This window comes from Eupeodes corollae, chromosome 1, assembly GCF_945859685.1.
Source record: "Eupeodes corollae chromosome 1, idEupCoro1.1, whole genome shotgun sequence".
Classification (NCBI taxonomy): Eukaryota; Metazoa; Arthropoda; class Insecta; order Diptera; family Syrphidae; genus Eupeodes; species Eupeodes corollae.
In genome coordinates, this window is record NC_079147.1 from 209,136,964 (window position 1) to 209,155,406 (window position 18,443).

The 18,443-nt window shown below is 36.6% G+C and overlaps 2 protein-coding genes across 2 annotated transcripts; both read right to left on the reverse strand.

The window, feature by feature from the left end:
- Window positions 1-1,559: 1,559 nt before the first annotated feature.
- On the reverse strand, window positions 1,560-6,673 carry LOC129942361 (intraflagellar transport protein 56). Its single transcript, XM_056051258.1, has 7 exons — window positions 6,497-6,673; window positions 6,284-6,427; window positions 5,770-6,185; window positions 3,665-4,112; window positions 3,201-3,533; window positions 1,859-1,986; window positions 1,560-1,777 (listed from the first exon to the last, which is right to left on the reverse strand). The coding sequence occupies exons 1-7, from the start codon at window positions 6,656-6,658 to the stop codon at window positions 1,579-1,581; spliced, it is 1,830 nt and encodes a 609-aa protein (XP_055907233.1). The 5' UTR covers window positions 6,659-6,673; the 3' UTR covers window positions 1,560-1,578.
- Window positions 6,674-10,886: 4,213 nt separating this feature from the next.
- On the reverse strand, window positions 10,887-11,464 carry LOC129942611 (uncharacterized). Its single transcript, XM_056051627.1, has one exon. It carries the CDS (start codon window positions 11,382-11,384, stop codon window positions 10,932-10,934), a length of 453 nt encoding a protein of 150 aa, XP_055907602.1. The 5' UTR covers window positions 11,385-11,464; the 3' UTR covers window positions 10,887-10,931.
- Window positions 11,465-18,443: the final 6,979 nt, after the last annotated feature.

Consider the following 18,443-nt stretch of genomic DNA (forward strand, 5'->3'; position numbering starts at 1 on the left):
TGATGGTTTTGGTGGGTGGTGTTTGGTGGGATGTGGGTGTGGGTGGTTCTAGAGTGACATTGAGGGTCCTTTGGTTTGGCTGTGTAAATTTATTTTGGGTTTTAGTTGTAATTGAAGGTTCTATATTGGACCTTTTAGTAGTTTTCAAAATGAGATTTTCAAATTTTCAACAAACTAGATTTTATAAGTTCGTTTGGTGCAATTAGTGTTTGTATTGAAACACACTTACTGTTCATCATTTTATAAATGAATGAAAAAGTTTGAATTAAGTAATAATAAAGAAGTATTTAAAGAAGTGTATTTAAGAGTTTTTGGAAGAATCTTTTGAATCTTGAAGAAAATATATGAAGTTTTAAGTCTTTAATAGAAGTATTCAAATCTGCGATGAGTCAAAGACCAGAAGGAATTCACAAATGAGTACTTATAAACCAAGAAAATGGAAATAAGGCTCCACATTTCAAGTGCATTTCATAAAGTTTGGTATCAGGCCCTTATATCAAAAGTACGTGCCTTCAGTTTTGACAAAACCCTCCTTCATTGATTAGAAATTACCTTCGGGCCGTTCAATAAAAGTGGTTCTAGAGGGGTTCAATTCTTAAAATCATTAATTAAATGCTGGTGTGCCCCATGGCTCTGTTCTGTTTCCAAAACTTTCTTTCTCATTTGTATTAGTGATGTCTGTCTGAATCTTCTAATCCATTTGCATACCTGCTTCGCTGGTTATGATACCCTCATCTTTTCATTTTCGTTTTTAGATTTAAAACCCTGTATTTCGAATGTGAATCTCCAATATCAAAGCACAATAAGCTCATTATATGGGAAATCGAGTAGAATTTAATGCGTCGTAAAGTCAAAGTTGAATTCAGTCGTTAAAATATAATAAACCACCTTTGACACTATCATGGGTAGCAATTGCATCAAGGAAACTACTCCAAATTCTTGGTATGTGCATCTCCAATGGCACCAAAAATACTGATAAACCATGCGAAAATTTGTTTTCCCGCTCTTTTGTGGCTTCTATATACATATTACCTATATGCGTTGAGGCTTGAGTATCATTTATATCTTTTGGCTGTTGTTCCTGCAACTAACTTGACTAGCATTCAAATTTATCTTTAATCATTTACGGCACTTCAAACACCGTCGAAATGTTCTTTATTTCAGCTTTTTTGCTTTATTGGTATGAGTTATGCTCTAGAGAAAAATCCAGTTTGCATTCCTCCCCTTAAGCAATTCACGCCTCTTGTAATGCTCATCAGTACACCCTTAAGTAACAACTTTGGACGTATTGTCAGGCACGGAGATTCGTTTTTTAGCCGTACTACGCGAATGTTACCACACTTTATTTTCCCCGATCGTTGTGGAGTTCAGGAATTAACAATTAATGTGCACCGACAACTTCTTTCTTGTCATCTCTCTATTTTCTAATGGTCACACTTGAGTTTTGAGTTGATAAATTGAATGACGAGATATCAAATCTTGGAGGAACCTGGCAAAAGGAAAACTAAAGACTCTGAATTTAAACCACCGACAAATTCAACAAAATAGACAAAAATGAATATTCAATATGGCTACAATTTATTTCAAAACATTTAAATGTTTCCTTATAGCCTTCATCATCATTTCAGCTTGAGGATTTGTTGATTCACGAAGAAGTGATATTATGTCTGCGACACCATTCGGTGGTTTTCCTTGATCTGTATCTGCAGCAATAGCATAAATTGTACCAGCACAAGCTCCACGTTTACCTTCCCAATGTTCTGGACTAGGATCTAATCTGTGAATAAAAAAAGGCCATAAGTTACATATGTATTCACCTTTAATTGAAGAAAATAACGTTTATTAGTAGGTATCATACTTTTCTAGCATATCGAAAGCTTTCGCTGCAACCCAAAATTCAGCACACTTATAACATTCATTTGCAATCATTTGAAGAAGCAAAAATGCTTCGGAGTTTGTGTCACGAGTTATGAAGAGATTCCAAGCCTGAAACAAATAAGAATTTCAGTTAAACAAATTTTAAGAACTTTCTACTAAGGTTAAAATTGTTCTGAAGCCTATCATGTTATTTCTTCAACATCGTCCTTGAAAGAATAGTGCAAAGCTCTCACGTCAACACTAAAGGCACTTACTTTCAAAAATCTTTCCAACTACTTGCATATGCATATAACTTAATGAGGCTTTTGTGAGATCAAGAAATAACTTACAACCGAGATGTTTCCGTCAAAATTTCAACATCGACAGCCGAAACTTTGTGGTAGTCAAGGACTTTGGATTTGGGTTCCGCTATAAAGGGAGCAAACAACACTAAAGCCATTGAGCAGTAAAGTCCTGTCTCTTTATAATGGCTGTGTCACGTAGAGTGCATGGAAACCAATTCTCCGGCAAAGAAAGTCTTCGAATCCAAGGCCACAGGACAGGGCAATAGAGGAACACTGCGGATCAGGTGGTACGCATAACTAACCTCGCCCTGAGAAACTGGAGACATCCTGCAAGGGACCGAAGTATAATGGGGAAGCTTGATGAGTGAGGCCCTAGTTCACACAGGACTGTAGTGTCAACTTAAGTGAGTAAGCAGAAAAAAAAGCTTAGAAGCTATTATTCAAAACCTGTATCCGCTATCTTTTTTCAAGAAACTTTTAATTCCTTAATGGAAATTACTATAAAACCCGACAAAAATCAATTAAGTTGAGAATTGAAACTCTCAACTTTTGTCTAAATCATCATGACCATTTGAGTCCACATTTGGTGAAACTCTCCCAAACAAGGAAAATCTCAAAAGCACTTCATATCGGAGCATTGGTCCTCCTTAGTATAGGATTTCCAAATGTGTAATTTCCAACTGAAACATATGTTCCTATACCTAATCTTTAAGCGAACAAATACAAATAATTATTATTGACCATCAAAGCAAAGATCTTCTAATGTCTTAACAACTTCCGATTTGTTCAATGCAATAAGCCATCATACGCAAGGCAAAGGCATCCCATCACCTGTTTCCTCTCTTTTCAAGACACACATTAAGGACATATAGATATATTATAATCTGAATTTACCCGCATGGACATTCAATAAATTACTTCCTTAAGCTTACACCTATTAACCAAAATAATTTCCATGTGAGACCACGCATTTCGCATACATCACACAAGACTTTGCAATGCAATGCATACTCGTAGGAGCAGATACCTATTATTTACCTGTTCCGGATGTCCGGCATGAATATGACACTTGGCCAGGACCATGCAGTATGTGTGTTGATTCCTTATATCCATATCGGTAATATGCACCAGTAATTCTTCGGCCTCTCGATAATAGCCCGTGGCACATTTGGCCTGGGCAAAGTTGTAGTTAAATGTGTCGTTGTTTACAAAATAGCTTCGAATCGAATTCATGTACACAAGGACCTCTTCGAATTGTCGGTAGAGAAAGAATGCCGACGCCATACTTTGTCGGCCGGGTATGGTGTCGCATTCTGTTGCTGAGCTTCCAACCAAATGGAGATTCTGTTGGGCTGTCTTGATGTGTTCCTTCTATATAAATTTCCATGAGAATCAGGATCAGGATCAAAGAATGGAAGAGAAATAAAAAATAAAAACTCGATGAGACAAACAGAAAAAAAAAATGAAAATAAAAATAAAACTGAAAAGCAATTTACACTTACGGAACCCAATTGCTGGCCCAAAGCTGCATGAACAACCCCCTTAAGGATGTACTCGTGCGGTACTGTCGGCTGAATCTCCTTCATAAGACTATGAGCCTCCTGGACATCGCCATTACGCAAATAGTAGATGGCCAAATTCAATCGTGCCTCTGGTACAATATTCAACAAGGCAGGAAACGTTTGCATGGCACCTTCACCATTCCGGAACACCACTAGGTTGTGTTTGATGAGGTCCGCGCCGAATGTTCCATTGTCGGCGATGTTCTTAATCTCCTGCTCGGCGACACGTCCATTGAACAAACGAAAACGATTGCATGCCTTCAAATTGATGGCAATTGTGCTGTCCGGATGCTTGGCCAAATAGACGTCCAACACTTCCTGGGACATGTCATAGTAGTCTAGCTTGTAGAAGCATAGAGCCAGATAAACGTTCAGTGCCAAGTAGTCTCTATTTTTTTTTTGGTTTGGAAAGATGTGAAGAACGAACGTTAAAGGTGTAGTATAGTATGCATGATGGATGTTGTATAGTGCAAACAAAACAGTCGTCGGAGAGTGCACATAGAGCCAAAACGGAAGGACAAACGCAAATTGCACAAGAACCAACTGACAAGAAAGGTGAATTTCACAAGGGAGTTAATGTTAATTTGTGGTTTGATTTTTGAAAAAACCTCACAAAACTCCCAAACTTTTTTGGGATAATTGTAATTGCAGTAGTGAACGATTAATTACAATGTAACTTCAAATATCCTTGAGGTGAATTGATAAAATATCATACTACCTTCAAAACTTTACCTTAAGGACAGTGGCCTATTTAACAAATTTGTATTTGTATGCATAGCTACTAAGTTATTGAAATAATCTCCTCAGCCTTGAATAGACTATTAGATATATAAAACTTAACAGTGACTTTTCACGGGGTATTTCACATGAGGCGAATTTTTTGCCTTTTCGTAATTTGGGTACCTTAAAAGAGAAAGAGAAAGGCCTTTCGTAATCATTGGTTCCCAAAATACTCTATTCCCTGTCCCTGTTTATTCAATCGGTTAATTTCTGCTAAGTGTACAATGGATAAGGCTTTTAAGCCGACCGATTATAAATCTAGCTTTCTGTTAAAATAGGAAATGCAATCGCAACCGATTACCATGCCTACCTTTTTCTTGAAATTAGTTCTGGTTATTCCGCCATCTACTTCATCTCACCGTACGACCACCAACCTGTTACTCTCTAGTTCTCTGCTAGGAACAGGGAACGTAATCATAACCGATTATTCCGTGGTTACCACCTAAGAGTAACTCGGTCAAGCCTAGTGTCGTGGCTTGTGCTCTCCTAACCTGCAGCCCCTTACCTTTTTTATGGAAAGTGTTTCAAATACCATCTAATAACAGTTCAAAGCAATTGTTGATTATGATTTAAAAGGAATAAAATCGGGGTTTTAAGAAGTCTAAACCCAAGTTTTTTCTTTGCCTTTTTGAGAAAAACCCTGGACAGCGACTAGTCTACCGCAGCCTCGTACAAAAAAAAATATCAGAAAATATCATCACCCTGGCTTAATGTTTAGAAAATGAAACATAAACTAGTAAGAGAAAGCTAGAAAACTTCCATGTGATCTTTTATCAGGAGCGAACCAGATATAACCTTATGATTTAGAACTTTCAATTAATTTCCTTCTCCTTTCTAAAGGACATCTTTTACATAAAAGTTCAAATTTCGTAAATGTGTGGGAAGTTATAATATGATACGCACTTTGATAAGATTTGTGAATGCTTGACTATTCACAGATACCACGATTTTCTATAGTGGAATTAAAACTTGGTGAACACTAAGCACCGTAAGAATTCTCGTAAATTCGAGGAAGAAGCACTTGGTGACTTATAGTTTGAGAGTTCTTTCTCATCAAAAACAAGAATACCTGGTACATCGCCCCAAACAAGCTTCCAGCCAGCAGCGGCAACGTCTACCTAAATTGTAAAATACACCCTACTGTGCGTCAAGATAAATCTGCAACACGGAATTCACTCGGTCTACCTACGTAAACTCCTGCTGATGCCATACACAATAGATACTCTAATACTAACCCACCACCATGCATATATACTCTAACTCACTTGTTATCGAGAAGAATCCTTTTATAAATATCGATTGCCTCCTGATAATGCGCCCGGAGGTAATGCAACGATGCGAGACTCAGTTGGTCTTCGACAACATCCTGCAGTGATTCATGCAATGCCATCAATTGTTCTTCGTTGTTGAACTTGTGGGCCAAATGGAATAATAGACGCACCTTCAGTTGCGTATTCGGGATGTGTTCCATCATCTGATGGGCTTCCTCGTACATACCCAAATAGAACATGCAAACAGCGACATTCAGATTAACATCGTTGATGGTGTTGAGTAGCTCCAAGGATTTTATGGTTTTATACTGATCTAGGGCTTGTTGATAGTCACCCAAGTGGAAGCTGCAGAAGGCAATCCATTGGTCAGCTAGGAGTTTACGTTCATCGTCGTCTTCTTCATTACCGAACTTTTCACACAACCAAAAAGACAAGTCAACATGAAATGAAAAGCAGTGGGAGTGATTGAGAATACGTTTTTAGAGTGGAATCTAGTCGTTTAGTATACCTCAAGGAAAGCCCGTGCTCCTGTATAGTCACGTTGCAAAATGAAATCCTCCAACGTTGGAAGGGATTTTTTCGCTTGTTGGACCGTGGTTGCGCTTTGGATGTGCCGGGAGTTGGCCGAATCCGTTTTACCACGAGAAAGGATCTGCGAATAGTGAAGGAGTTTCAGGACTTATACCTTGGGATGGATATGATTTTTAGTATTTATTCCTACCATTTTTTGAGGATTTATGTATTCTATTCCACTAAGTCCCGACAACGAAGGCCACGACGATGATGGTGAATTTAACAAATAAGGTTTGTTTGCTGTTTGGCTTGTCTTGTGTTGTTGTGGTTCCTTCAATGCAATCGGTTGCTTAGCAAATACCGCATGCATATGCGCAGCACATATTTGGATTGGCGATTGTTTGTCCAGGCGAGGTAGCTATGGGTGAACCATGGAGATTGCAGTTGTTATGTGTACAATTTTGAGGGTTTGTCCAGACTAGGATTTCAGCCACCTTTAGATTTAGATGGTCAACATTTGACCTAATGTTAACATAATCCTGTTTTAAAAATCGTTTATGTTTGTTTCGAGTTGTTTCTTTAAAAGGTAAAAGGAGAGACAATACAATGAGTTAAAAATATTTAATTTTCAATATCACTGGTAGTGAAAATTGAAAACGTTAGGAAGGATAAATGTTTGGGTGAATATGCAGGGTTGGCATTCTAATAATTAAAAAAAGGCTGTGATGCGACCCACTTTGAATACTTACCCTTCTGAACCGTCTTTTGATAATTCAAAATATCTTTAAAAATGTTAATAACAACACTTTGTTTAAGACAAAGCGTTTGAAGTCAATCTTTTTCCTTTTTCAAGTCAAAACCATTTTTCTTATTAGCTTTTTGTGATGCCAACAAATTTTTGTTTGTTTTCCTTTGGTTAAAAAAAAAAAAGTTTCTTTGATTTTTGTTTGATTTAAACCAATTTGGTATTACGTCACAATGACAGGTCATGGCAAGCAAATGACCTCCACGCTCACCCACACATATGCTGCACCTGATCATTGCGACCTGGAGGGTTGAAGTTTAGATCGGCTGAGTTTGGTTTTGTACACATCCTGCTTGACAAAACCCCATAAAAAAGTCTTTTGCAGTCGGGTCAGCGAAAAGTTGAGTTCCTATAATTAAATTTGTTTTTTAACTTTCGTTGGAGCTCTGCCATAACTGCTCTGGATATATCTGCAGTTTCTCCATCTTGCTGAAACTAAATGATGTTCAATGATATACGTCTTCAACATCTTTCAATAACGATTCCGATTAACAAGTACTGTTACACCGTTTTCTTCAAAGAAGTATGGCCCGATAATACAGTTTTATGAAACATCGCACCACAATTACTCGTTTTGGATGCAATTCCCTTTCATAGAGCTTTTTTGTATTTGATTCATTCAATACGGAAAGTTTGCTTTTTTATATCGCGTTTAGGCCAAAATGGGCCTCATCATGCTTAAATAAACAATTAATCAATTTTTTGTCTTCTTCGGCCATTGCAATCATTTTTTGGCAAAATTATTCGCGAACAGGAAAATCCAGAGGTTTTAACTTGCTTGTAATTTGAACGTCGTATGGAAACAATTTAAAGTCTCCGCTGTAATGACCGTCTCCACTTGCCCCAACAATCAAGCCGAAACGTTTGGATTTGCTAGTATCGCGATGCTACTGCGACGATTGTGATGGTACGGTCTTCGTACGATGTTCTCAGATACGCCAAACATGTTCACTAGCCTGAATATAGTTGTCCATCGACCCTAGATAGTTTCACCAAACTCCCGCCAAATGCAAAGCATGGTACCGTTGCACAATCCAAATTCTTTTTTCAGTATCCCAAGAATTCGTTTTGATAAATCTATATAGTAACTAAAAACAACTCATTATGTCAAATTTCAGCTTTAATGATAAAACTTTATTCTCAAAATGGGTGTCCTTAAGTAGGACAGTGCGGGCGTTGCACCTTTTTTTTTTGAGGTACATGGCCGTCCTTACAAGTCGACTATTAAACGTTTTATTATTAAGTCCACCGGCTTCGTAGATGCAAGCAAGTCTGCGTATGCTGCAGTTGCCTATTTGGGTGTCGTAAAGGGGGAACAAATCAAATGTAGCTTAGTAGCCTCCAGAACAAAAGTCTCTCCCTTAAAACTTATATCCGTTCCACTTCTAGAACTAGGAGCTGCTCTACTTGGAGGTTGGCCAAATCGATCAAAAGAGGACACACGGATTCGAAAACCGCACTTAGCTGGATGAAGAACGACTGTATGCGATTCAAACAATTCGTAGTTTTTAGAGTTGGTGAGATTCTAGAAGAATCTAATCCCAAAGAATGGCAATGGATTCTTACCGGTAAAAATGTTGCCGATGAGGCCACAAAATGGAATACAAAACTTGATCTTCAACTTGATAAAGAGGCTAGGGTACTTATTCATCAAATCGCCGATCCATCACACATCGTTGACTGTGAGAGATTTTCTAAATGGAAGCGACTTAAGAGATCAACGGCATATGTGGTCCGTTTTATTAAACTCGCAAGGTGGAGCAATTAACTATTGGAGGATGTCTCTTTAAATGCAACAGAAATCGTTGCTGCGGAAAACTTCCTTTACGGACTCTGTCAATCTCAATTGTTTTGAAAATAGTGGTCTGTACTGGAAAAATCAAACCCTTTGCATAAGACCAGCCCATACATGGACTTAAACAATGTTATTAGAATTAAAGGTCGTATAGACAAAGCAAAACACGTCAACAATGCTTGCAAAAGACCTATCATTCTGCCTTATAATCACCGGATTACCCTTCTCATAATTCAAGACTACCACGAAAAATTTCAGCATAGATTTTCTGAAACTGCTGTCAACGAAATCCGTCACATATTCTTCATACCATCATACCTCTTAAGTGTGCCAAATTTGGATATCAAACCTGAATCTCCATTGATGTCCGACCTACCTCTTGCAAGATTCAAGTCATTTACCAATCCATTTTCTTATGTCAGCGTCGATTACTTCTGCCCTATGTTTGTCGCCGTGGAGAGACGTCTGGAGAAACGTTTGGGGGTTCTATTTACCTGTTTAACTATCAGAGCCATCCATATAGACGTCACACATTGACTGTCGAGCGACTCCTGTATCCTCGCGATTAAACGCTTTTGTTATAGAAAAACCAAACCTGTTGAGCTATGGAATAACAACGGCACTAATTTTAAGGGAGAAAACCAAGAACTTAGGAATGCAGTTGTTAGCCTATCAAATAGTAACGATCTATAGGAGAAAGTCATGAATCAGGGCATAAATTGGAAATTCATCCCACTAGCTTCCCCTCATACGGGAGTGAGCTGGGAGGGCCTGGTTCGCTCAGTTAAAAAAGCCTTGGGGCAAATATAAACTACTTGAAATCCTAAAGATCAGCTACTACTAATTATGATGGCCAAAGTCGAACATATTATCAATTCTAGCCCTTTGAACTATGTTCCGGCCGATACCGAAACTGAAGATGCCTTAACACCAAATCATTTCCTTCTTGGCTTACCTACGTTGACTATGATGTCCAAGTAGTTCGTTGAGACAAAACCTTTAGCAGTGGGGGATATAGTGATTATTGTAGATGAAAATAGTCCCAAAAATCCCTGGCTGAGAGGGAAAGTAGTAAGAACTTTACCAAGCGTAGATGGCCAAGTACTGTCGGACGTAATTAAGACAAAAGATGTTGTCTACACGCGCCCGGCCACCAGGTTAGCAGTTCTCGATGTGGGTCAGCTAGCAATTGATAATCCGAACAAGACGTCCGTCCTGGCAATGCTCCACGTTAAATTCCAACTTTAAAAGAAAGAATCGAACATATTGTACTTGTAGTGCTCTCGCTATTTATAAAGTTAAATTTAATTCACATTGATTAAAACCTAACCTTTAAATATTTCTTTTTAAAATCTGCGCAAGGACTTAAACGGACATATAATTAAAATTTTTATTTCATTTATTATAATTAACATATTTTTCGGAAATTTAAAGCCGTATTTTGTGAATTCTTTAATAAAGAAAAGTCATAAGCTAAAAATTTGGAACTTTTATTGGTTAGCCGCAACAGTCATCTTTTTAAGTTCAACGGCTCAGTGAACAATAAGCCAACCCCCGTACTTAAACAAGACACAAGATCTGCCGAAAACTTCATCGCTTCGTTACTTCCGCGACGCTCAGAAGAACTTGCCCTTTCACAGATCAGTAAAAAGGGAATTTTTTGTCGTGAGTTGAAACTTCACCTATACAAAATCCAACTGCCACAGGAGCTAAAAATGAACGACCATAAACAGCGTCGTTTGCTCGATAATTTGTACATTTTAGAGTAGTTGGATGTTGATTCCAAGTTTGGTCGAGAAATCATCTTTAGCGATGATGCCCATTTTTGGATTTTAGGACGACATAATGCACACGAGATTCACGAGGTGACAATGCATCCAAGTCCACACTATTCCGAAACATGCTGGCCAAGCAATCACTGTCAGATCCTCAAAGAAAACATAACCTATGTAATAATGTAATCGGTCAAACTTAAAAGAAAGTAAAAACAACACACAATACCATTTCAAATTAATTTAATAAACTTCAAAATAATCTACAACTCTAATTCAAAGAAGCTTTTGAAACTGTCGGTTTAGCTGGTGATTCTTGATCTTTTTTCCACAGATTCAAAACAATTTCTAATAAAATAGGTATTTCTTTTTCTTGAAATTTCCCTAAAGCCGCCTCAATTAATTCTCGATTGGCATAAGAATTCCAACTGTTACAATCCATTTGTGTTTCCATTGCAAACATTTCTGCCGAATAATTTAATTGATACCAATGCAAATACTCCATAATTAATTGATTCACCAAAACGATCCTTTCATTCTTATGATTTCTTTTGTTAGCTGCTTTATCATCAACATCGGTTTTATTTTCATTTCCACGCATCATTTGCACTAATCGATGTTGCAATTGACATTTTATTTCATCATAGACACCACCTTCGGCTTGAAATTGTTGACGTATCGTATCTAAAAGTTGAGATTCCTTTTTGGTCAAATTGTCAGACATGTTTTGAGCTTCAATTTACAAATGAAAATGATTGTTCAATAACATGAGACTCCTAGCTTTCTATTTTACTTTGTGTATCTAGAAACACAACTCTACAAAATATCTCTCGCAAAGACTTCTCAAGAAAGGCTTTAATAATTACAACAAAAATTAAAGGTGGCAGAATTTCAACTCTAATAGTTCGAGGCCACATAGAAGGCTGAAATTTCTGCATTGTGATCGGATCGTCTTCTTTCTTTGCATAAGACCAATTCTACACAAAGTTATAAACAAAAATCCATACTCCAAATGGCACGAAGGAGTTAACTAGTCACCATCAGCATACGACAGACAAAAGCCATGAGCGGACTTGTTTGGTAATTTAAGTGCCTTTGGAGAAAGATGTTTGGGAAATTCTTGATTTGGGTATGGAAATGATTATATACATACGTTAAAATCGAAACAGTTTTCGCAAATATTTCGTCTTAATGAACCAAGACTCCCAAAAGTCGTCTTACCTTCCAGGGCCAACCAAGCAAGGTATATCTCTTGTAAATCCGCCTCACTTCAAAGTAAATAGGGAAATTATTAAGAAAAGTTAAACTATCAGAAGAGGTGTGTGTTACACCATATCTTCGTCGCGTCTTCGTATAACCAGAACCAAGAAGGGGACCCATATTGCAATCTGCAGGAATAAGTAAACGACTAAGAAGTAAGGCAATTAAGTTTAAAACGAGATGGAAGTATGTATATGCTGTGCTACACCTTTGCAAGCCCGTCCTTCGAAACACTGTGAAAAGAAGCTTGTGGAACTTATGGCACAGACTCTTATACTTGACGTTTATTTTTTGTGTGTCTATTTTGTTTGTTTGTTTGTAAATGATGTTTGAGGGGGTAGGGGTTTTTGGCGAGGTGGTTGGGAAAAGTGCAAAAAGTTTCTCCTCTCATCTTTTTCGGTATCACTTACAAAATTTATTATCCTTAATGGAATTTGGAAAATTTTGCCTTGCGAGTTATTTTTTTCTTCAACTCTCGTCTATATCGTCTTAAGTTGTTCAAAACGAAGACGTTTCTTTTTTTTTTCTTTCTCTCTACATAGAAATTTAGTCAAAACAAAAAGAACTTGGATAAGACATCGCTTAAGTGGAAGATAATCACGCAAATTAAAAATAGAAATTAAGAGTTTTTCTATTCTATTTTTGTTTGTGTGTGTGTTTTCTTACCGAATTCGTAAGAGTCCAATATTAAGGAGATAAAAAGGTAAATCGTTAGCATAAGCGTCGTCGTCCTCGTATCGTCGCTCGTTGAGACTTTTTAAGTTAAGTTTAAAAGGAATTTTGTGTCCTTTTGGTTTGTTAGAATTCTGCTAAAGCAAAAGTTTCTTGCAGACGAATTGAAACTTATCTTACCCACCTATAGTACAATTTCCCACTTAAAATGTCCTTTTTTTGTGTCTGTTTGTTTTAAACTTCTTTTTTTAAAATTTGTTAATCAACTGTCAAGCGATGATAAGAAGTGGATTTAGAGACGCCAAAGTTTTTTCAGAAGCTTTTTTTTTTGTTTTTCAATTGCGTATCTTAAGAAGTGCGGTTGATGGTTTGGATCAGAGAAGTATCTTTCTTTAATTTGCATAGACAGATATAGAGTGATGATTTTTCATTGTAATAAGCAAAGTTTTGGACGAGTTCAAAGGTCAGAGTTTAGAGTGGGTGGACCTAGACAGTGGACTGAAAATAACAAAGAGAAAGAGAAGGAGAAAAGAGCTAACGAGATAAGACTGGCACTGATGATTCGAATTAGTTTTGAAAAGTTTTTTGTTTAATTAGCAAAAAGCTATGATTGATGTTATATTTTAAGGGAACTTGATCATTATGTTTTCAATATTTGCATTATAAGTAGGTTTAATGGTTGATTTGATAAAAATTATTTAAATCAAAGAAAAAGTTGCTCCCTAACATAATTTAACGACAAAGTTTTCAGATATTATTAAAAGTTTAAACCCGGTAAATTCTAATTCCAAGATTTGCTTGTGTACTTATATTGATTTGGAGCAAATATTAGCTCTTATTCAAAAACAATAAACAATCTTATTAGATGATATCATTTAAATCGCGTAATGTATCCATATTAAAACAAAAAAATTGAGTGTCCCATCAACTTTAAAAAGGCAAGTTAAGTTAATAAAATGTAAGCAAACTTGTTCTCTGAGAGTGTTTATGAACATCTAGAACTTTTTAAAAACGTTCCATGAAGTTGAAATAGGCTCACTGATGGTACATTAAAAGAAAATAAATGTTAACGTTTTTAAAGAAAAATTTATACTTTATGAATTTTATCTCTACACCTTTAGGTTCCACGTAAAAAATGTATTAAATAAACAAGACACACATAAATTGAGTTAAAAAAAAATAATTTTTAAAAGTTAAAAAGGGGACCTTCAATTTTAAACCGAATCGAACGACTGCACTGGTTTGAGAAGGCACATATCATGGCAGTAGTTGATCTTAGAGGATTTATCAATTCCTCCCAAGAGGCAGCGCCAGAGAAAAAAATGTATGTTGCATAGGCAGGGATTGAACCCAAGACCTCTAATATGTACTACAAAAATTAATTACAGACTCATAATATGATACATAACTTTAATGCCCATCTTATAATATTTATTTCATATTTATGAAAAAATTATGAAAATCCAACGCTTTCACAGAAAATTCTATAATTTCCAAAAACTGTCCTTTTTACCTTATTATGTTTTTTCAAGTTTTCTATGCGTATTCGCCTCCTGATTATGCTTAAAATTTCGGGTAGATATTGATTCAGATAGGATTTCATATTCTAAAAACAAACAAGTATTCTTTTAAACTAAAAGTATTTTTAAATTATCACTAAAAATAAAACTTATAATTAACAATTAATTCAACAATTTATTTCTTTTCTTGCAGATTTCGTGCTTGCGCAGTAAGTACTACATCAATAAACTGCAAATAATCTGTTTAAAATAGTTCCTATAGTTTAAAATTTAATAGCATATGAATGTATGTATTTAACTGCAAAATAAGTTTATCTTCAAAAACTTAAGTGCCATTCAATTTAATTATATATGTTTTACATTTGAATTTCATTAGAAAATTTTATTAAAATCTTGTTCAGACAAAAATTACTTAAATCAGTTCATAAGTTCCTGAGAAAATTAAAAAAACACGAAATTGGTTCTTTGGACGCAATGCAAAAATGTTTTCTTTTCATCTTGATAGAATCCAAATTAGAAAATAATTTAGAAAATTTAATAAAAATCTATGGGAATGTTTTTCAAAAAATTCAAATTTTAATTTTTAATCCAGAGATTTTATTGTGATAACTGTTATTTTTGGTTTAAAAAAAAATTAAAAAAACTTTACTAGCATTAAATTAAAACTAAAAGCTAGAACTTCCCAAACTTGAACCTAATTTACCCAATGGTTTAGGCTGTACGACGGAATCGCGGGGCCTAGTCACCGAACTGCCTTTGTGAAATGATATGGGAGATGAGCTGAATACTGCGACTTTAAGAGCATGAACTTCAATTTTCGATCGTAATCTCGGCCTTATATGCAGGCAGTAACAAGTTTGGTGCAAATTTAGAGCCTACATATTAATTGTGTAATGTTTCCGTATCAATATGATAACCAGTTGTTCAAAGTGTCGAAAATATCGCTACCGTTATAGCGCCCAAAGAAAACTGTCCAAATTGGTCAATTCCACGCGTCGTTCTCAAGAATAGTTTTTGCTTATGGGTCTTAGTTTACAATCGTTCAAGATCAAACTGTGCGGTTTGCATTCCGGCATTTTTTATTGGGCCATATCTTTTCGTTGACGATAACTATCGTTACGTTCCTGCCAGTGTTACGCGCAAGATTACCGATTATTTTTGGTCCGCATTGAAACATATGGACTTGAACGACAAGTGGTTTCACATACCACATATTGAATGGCACCCCCAACCACACAGCACACCTTACAATCGATTAATTACAGAGTGAGTTTGATGAACGTGATCAGTTAAGAAATTGGATTATGGCAACAAGCCGACGAGCTCAGAACAAAGATTGAACGTGAAATATGTAACTGAGACATTAATCGGATAATACAGTTTTTAAAAAATCTAAAATAAAACATAAATTAAGCGCGGGACAATAGCTTATAAGGAACCAGGGCCAAGTGACTTACAACTCATAAACAATCCTGTTTCAAGGATCAAAGGGACCTACAGTTTTTATATCGAATCCGGACGGCTAAATTGTACAATCGTTCTTATTATGTCGTAATTGAACATTTTTTTAATAATCCTATTTTTCAAAATTCCTGAAAATTCTTGATTTTCAGATTTTTTAAGATTGAATAACTGATAGGTAGTTTAAATCTTTTATACAAATAGATAAGTGATGACAATTAAAGTAAAATCTTTCATGGCAATCTGTCAAATATGAAGGCTACACTATCTTAAAGCTTAGTATCGTCATACTTACTTACTAAAGGTTGCGCTTCAGTCCGGGGCGGACCTGGGCCTCAAACAACAAGCGTCTCCAGCCAGATCGGTCAATAGCTAACTGTTTCTAGTCTCGCACGCCAAGTTGGTTGAGGTATTCACCCACCTGCATGTACCATCCTGATTCGCGGTCTTCCTCTACTGCCCCGTCCTTCGAGGTTAGTTTCTAAGACCTTCCGAGCTGGAGTGTTATTGTCCATTAGCTTTGCATGACCCAGCCATCGTTGCACTTTAATTCTGTTAACTAGGTCAGTGGCGCTTGACAGCCCGTACAGTTCGTCGTTATATCTTCTCCTCCATTCTCCATCTATGCAGATGGGACCAAAAATAACCCGAAGAATTTTTCTCTCGAAGCTTACTAAGATTCTCTTATCATTCATTGACAGGGTCCAGGCCTCAGGGCCATAAATGAGAACCGGGATGATGAGAGTCTTATAGATGTTGAGTTTATATGCTCCAGAGAGTACTCAATTGAGTTCTAAGTCAAAAGGTGGAGCGATTTGCAAGAGTTATTCTTCGATTGATATCAGCCTAGATAGAAAAAGCTCTTAACTACCTCAAAGTTATAGCTGTCTTTAGTGACGTTTTTTACAGGATGTCGTTGTTCAATGCCCTTTTTTGATGACAGCATATACTTGGTCTTGCCCTCATTGACCACTAAACCCATCTTCTTCGCTTCCGTCGCAATGCTCAAAACCGCTCCATTGACATCACGCTTTGATCTTCCAATTATGTCAATATCATCTGCGTATCCGAGTAATTAAATGGACCTTTGGAAGATTGTGCCTCTAGTGTTGACGGTTGAGTTTTGCACAATTCTTTCCAAAACGATATTGAAGAAGTCGCAGACAGTGCATCGTCTTGTCTTAAACCTTTTTTGACATCAAATGTATCGGTGAGATGCTCTTCATATAGATGCTGTCATACGGGGCTTTAAAATCGATAAACAGATGGTTGCTATCGATTCGAAGTTCCTGTTTTTTTTCCAAGATCTGTCGCAGTCTGAAGCAACCACTGATAAGGACTTATCAGGTTGTTGACAAACAGATTTAGACGTTCACATAATACAGCAGAAAGTATCTTATATGCAATGTTCAGGAGACTGATGCCTCTGTAGTTGGCGTCTTTCCGTATTGATATTGTCAACATAGAATGCGGTTCTACAACGATGTTCCCCTGATCGTCCTTACAGGCTATGGTTCGTGGCTGGTACCCTTGGAAGGTTTTGTTTTTCTTACCTTTTGGGAAAATTTACGAAGCTTATTTCTGTTGTGACATCCCTCTATATATATGATCACTCGATTCTCATGCTCACTTTTTTCCATCTATGAAGCCGGAGTTCCTCTCTCCTCTTCTGCTCGTAGAGCTCGAGATCATGTATGTCTGTGCAAAACCTAGCACTTCAGAGGTGACATCTCTGATGGCTGCAAAGCAATGTTGCAACTGGTTTTCAATGCTTAATGCAGGCAGCATAGGACCTCTTAAGAGGTTATTGGAAACTCGATCGGAAAAGGACATGGCAGTCTGTTGCGATTGTAGCCGTCTAACGTCAAATCTTCTCACAGTACTTCCTTGTTTGTGTGTCTTCATTTTTCTCTTCTGTTGGGGAATGCGCGCATATGCGGCTTATGTTGGCAAACCAAGCCTTGATGATTCACACTGTTGAAACTCGAGACTTTTTGCTTTAGTCTAGTTCCAACAATAAATGCCCTACCAAATAGACGCTGTCTTTTAATTTGAGTTTGACCGGCAGTTGCAGCAGTTAAGTGCTTCCGCTAATTGTTCGGCTGCACGTGGTCTGTTTATTGACCTAACATTCCACGTACAGATCCGAAGTTCGTTATTCTTATTTCGTTCAATTCAATTTAATTTTCAGATCCACCTCTCGCAGTTCATTATTTCCAAACGTTAACGATCTTATGTGGAGTCTTACATTCAGAAAAACACCCTTAATCTCTACTGAATTTGCACTGAATATCATTTACTTACGCTGTGTTTAAATAAAATGCAATGCTTTTTATGGAATAAACCATCGACTTTATATTTAATTTCGTAATATTAAAAGCTTCCTCATCTAATAAGAATCATTAACCTATTTTAAAATAGTTCCCACGAAAAATGTTTCAGAAGATTCAAAATCTTATGTGCGTAACTATCTTTGCTTCCATGAATTTAACTACTAGAATGGTTAGTAAGTTTCCTAGAGGAAACACTCTATCAAGTGATTCATTATATTCAGCAATCTTATATTCTTGGCCTTAGAATTCCTGATTGTTCTTTGTCTGAAATGTATACAAGTTTTATAACAAGAATCGTTACAATTTTCGTTTATTAAAGAAGAATTTCTTTACGGAAAACATCAACAAATTCAATTAGGCTCTATAGAAAGTGCATAAGCCTTGTTGGACCACCCATCAAAGGTTCTTGCCCAAAGGAGGACATAACATCACATAAGTTTCCTTTTTATTCTAAGGGTTTTTGTCTTTAGAAGAAAAATCAAGAAACAAGTGCACAGCAATTTAATTACTCCAAGAGTCTACCAGCATGTTTGAATT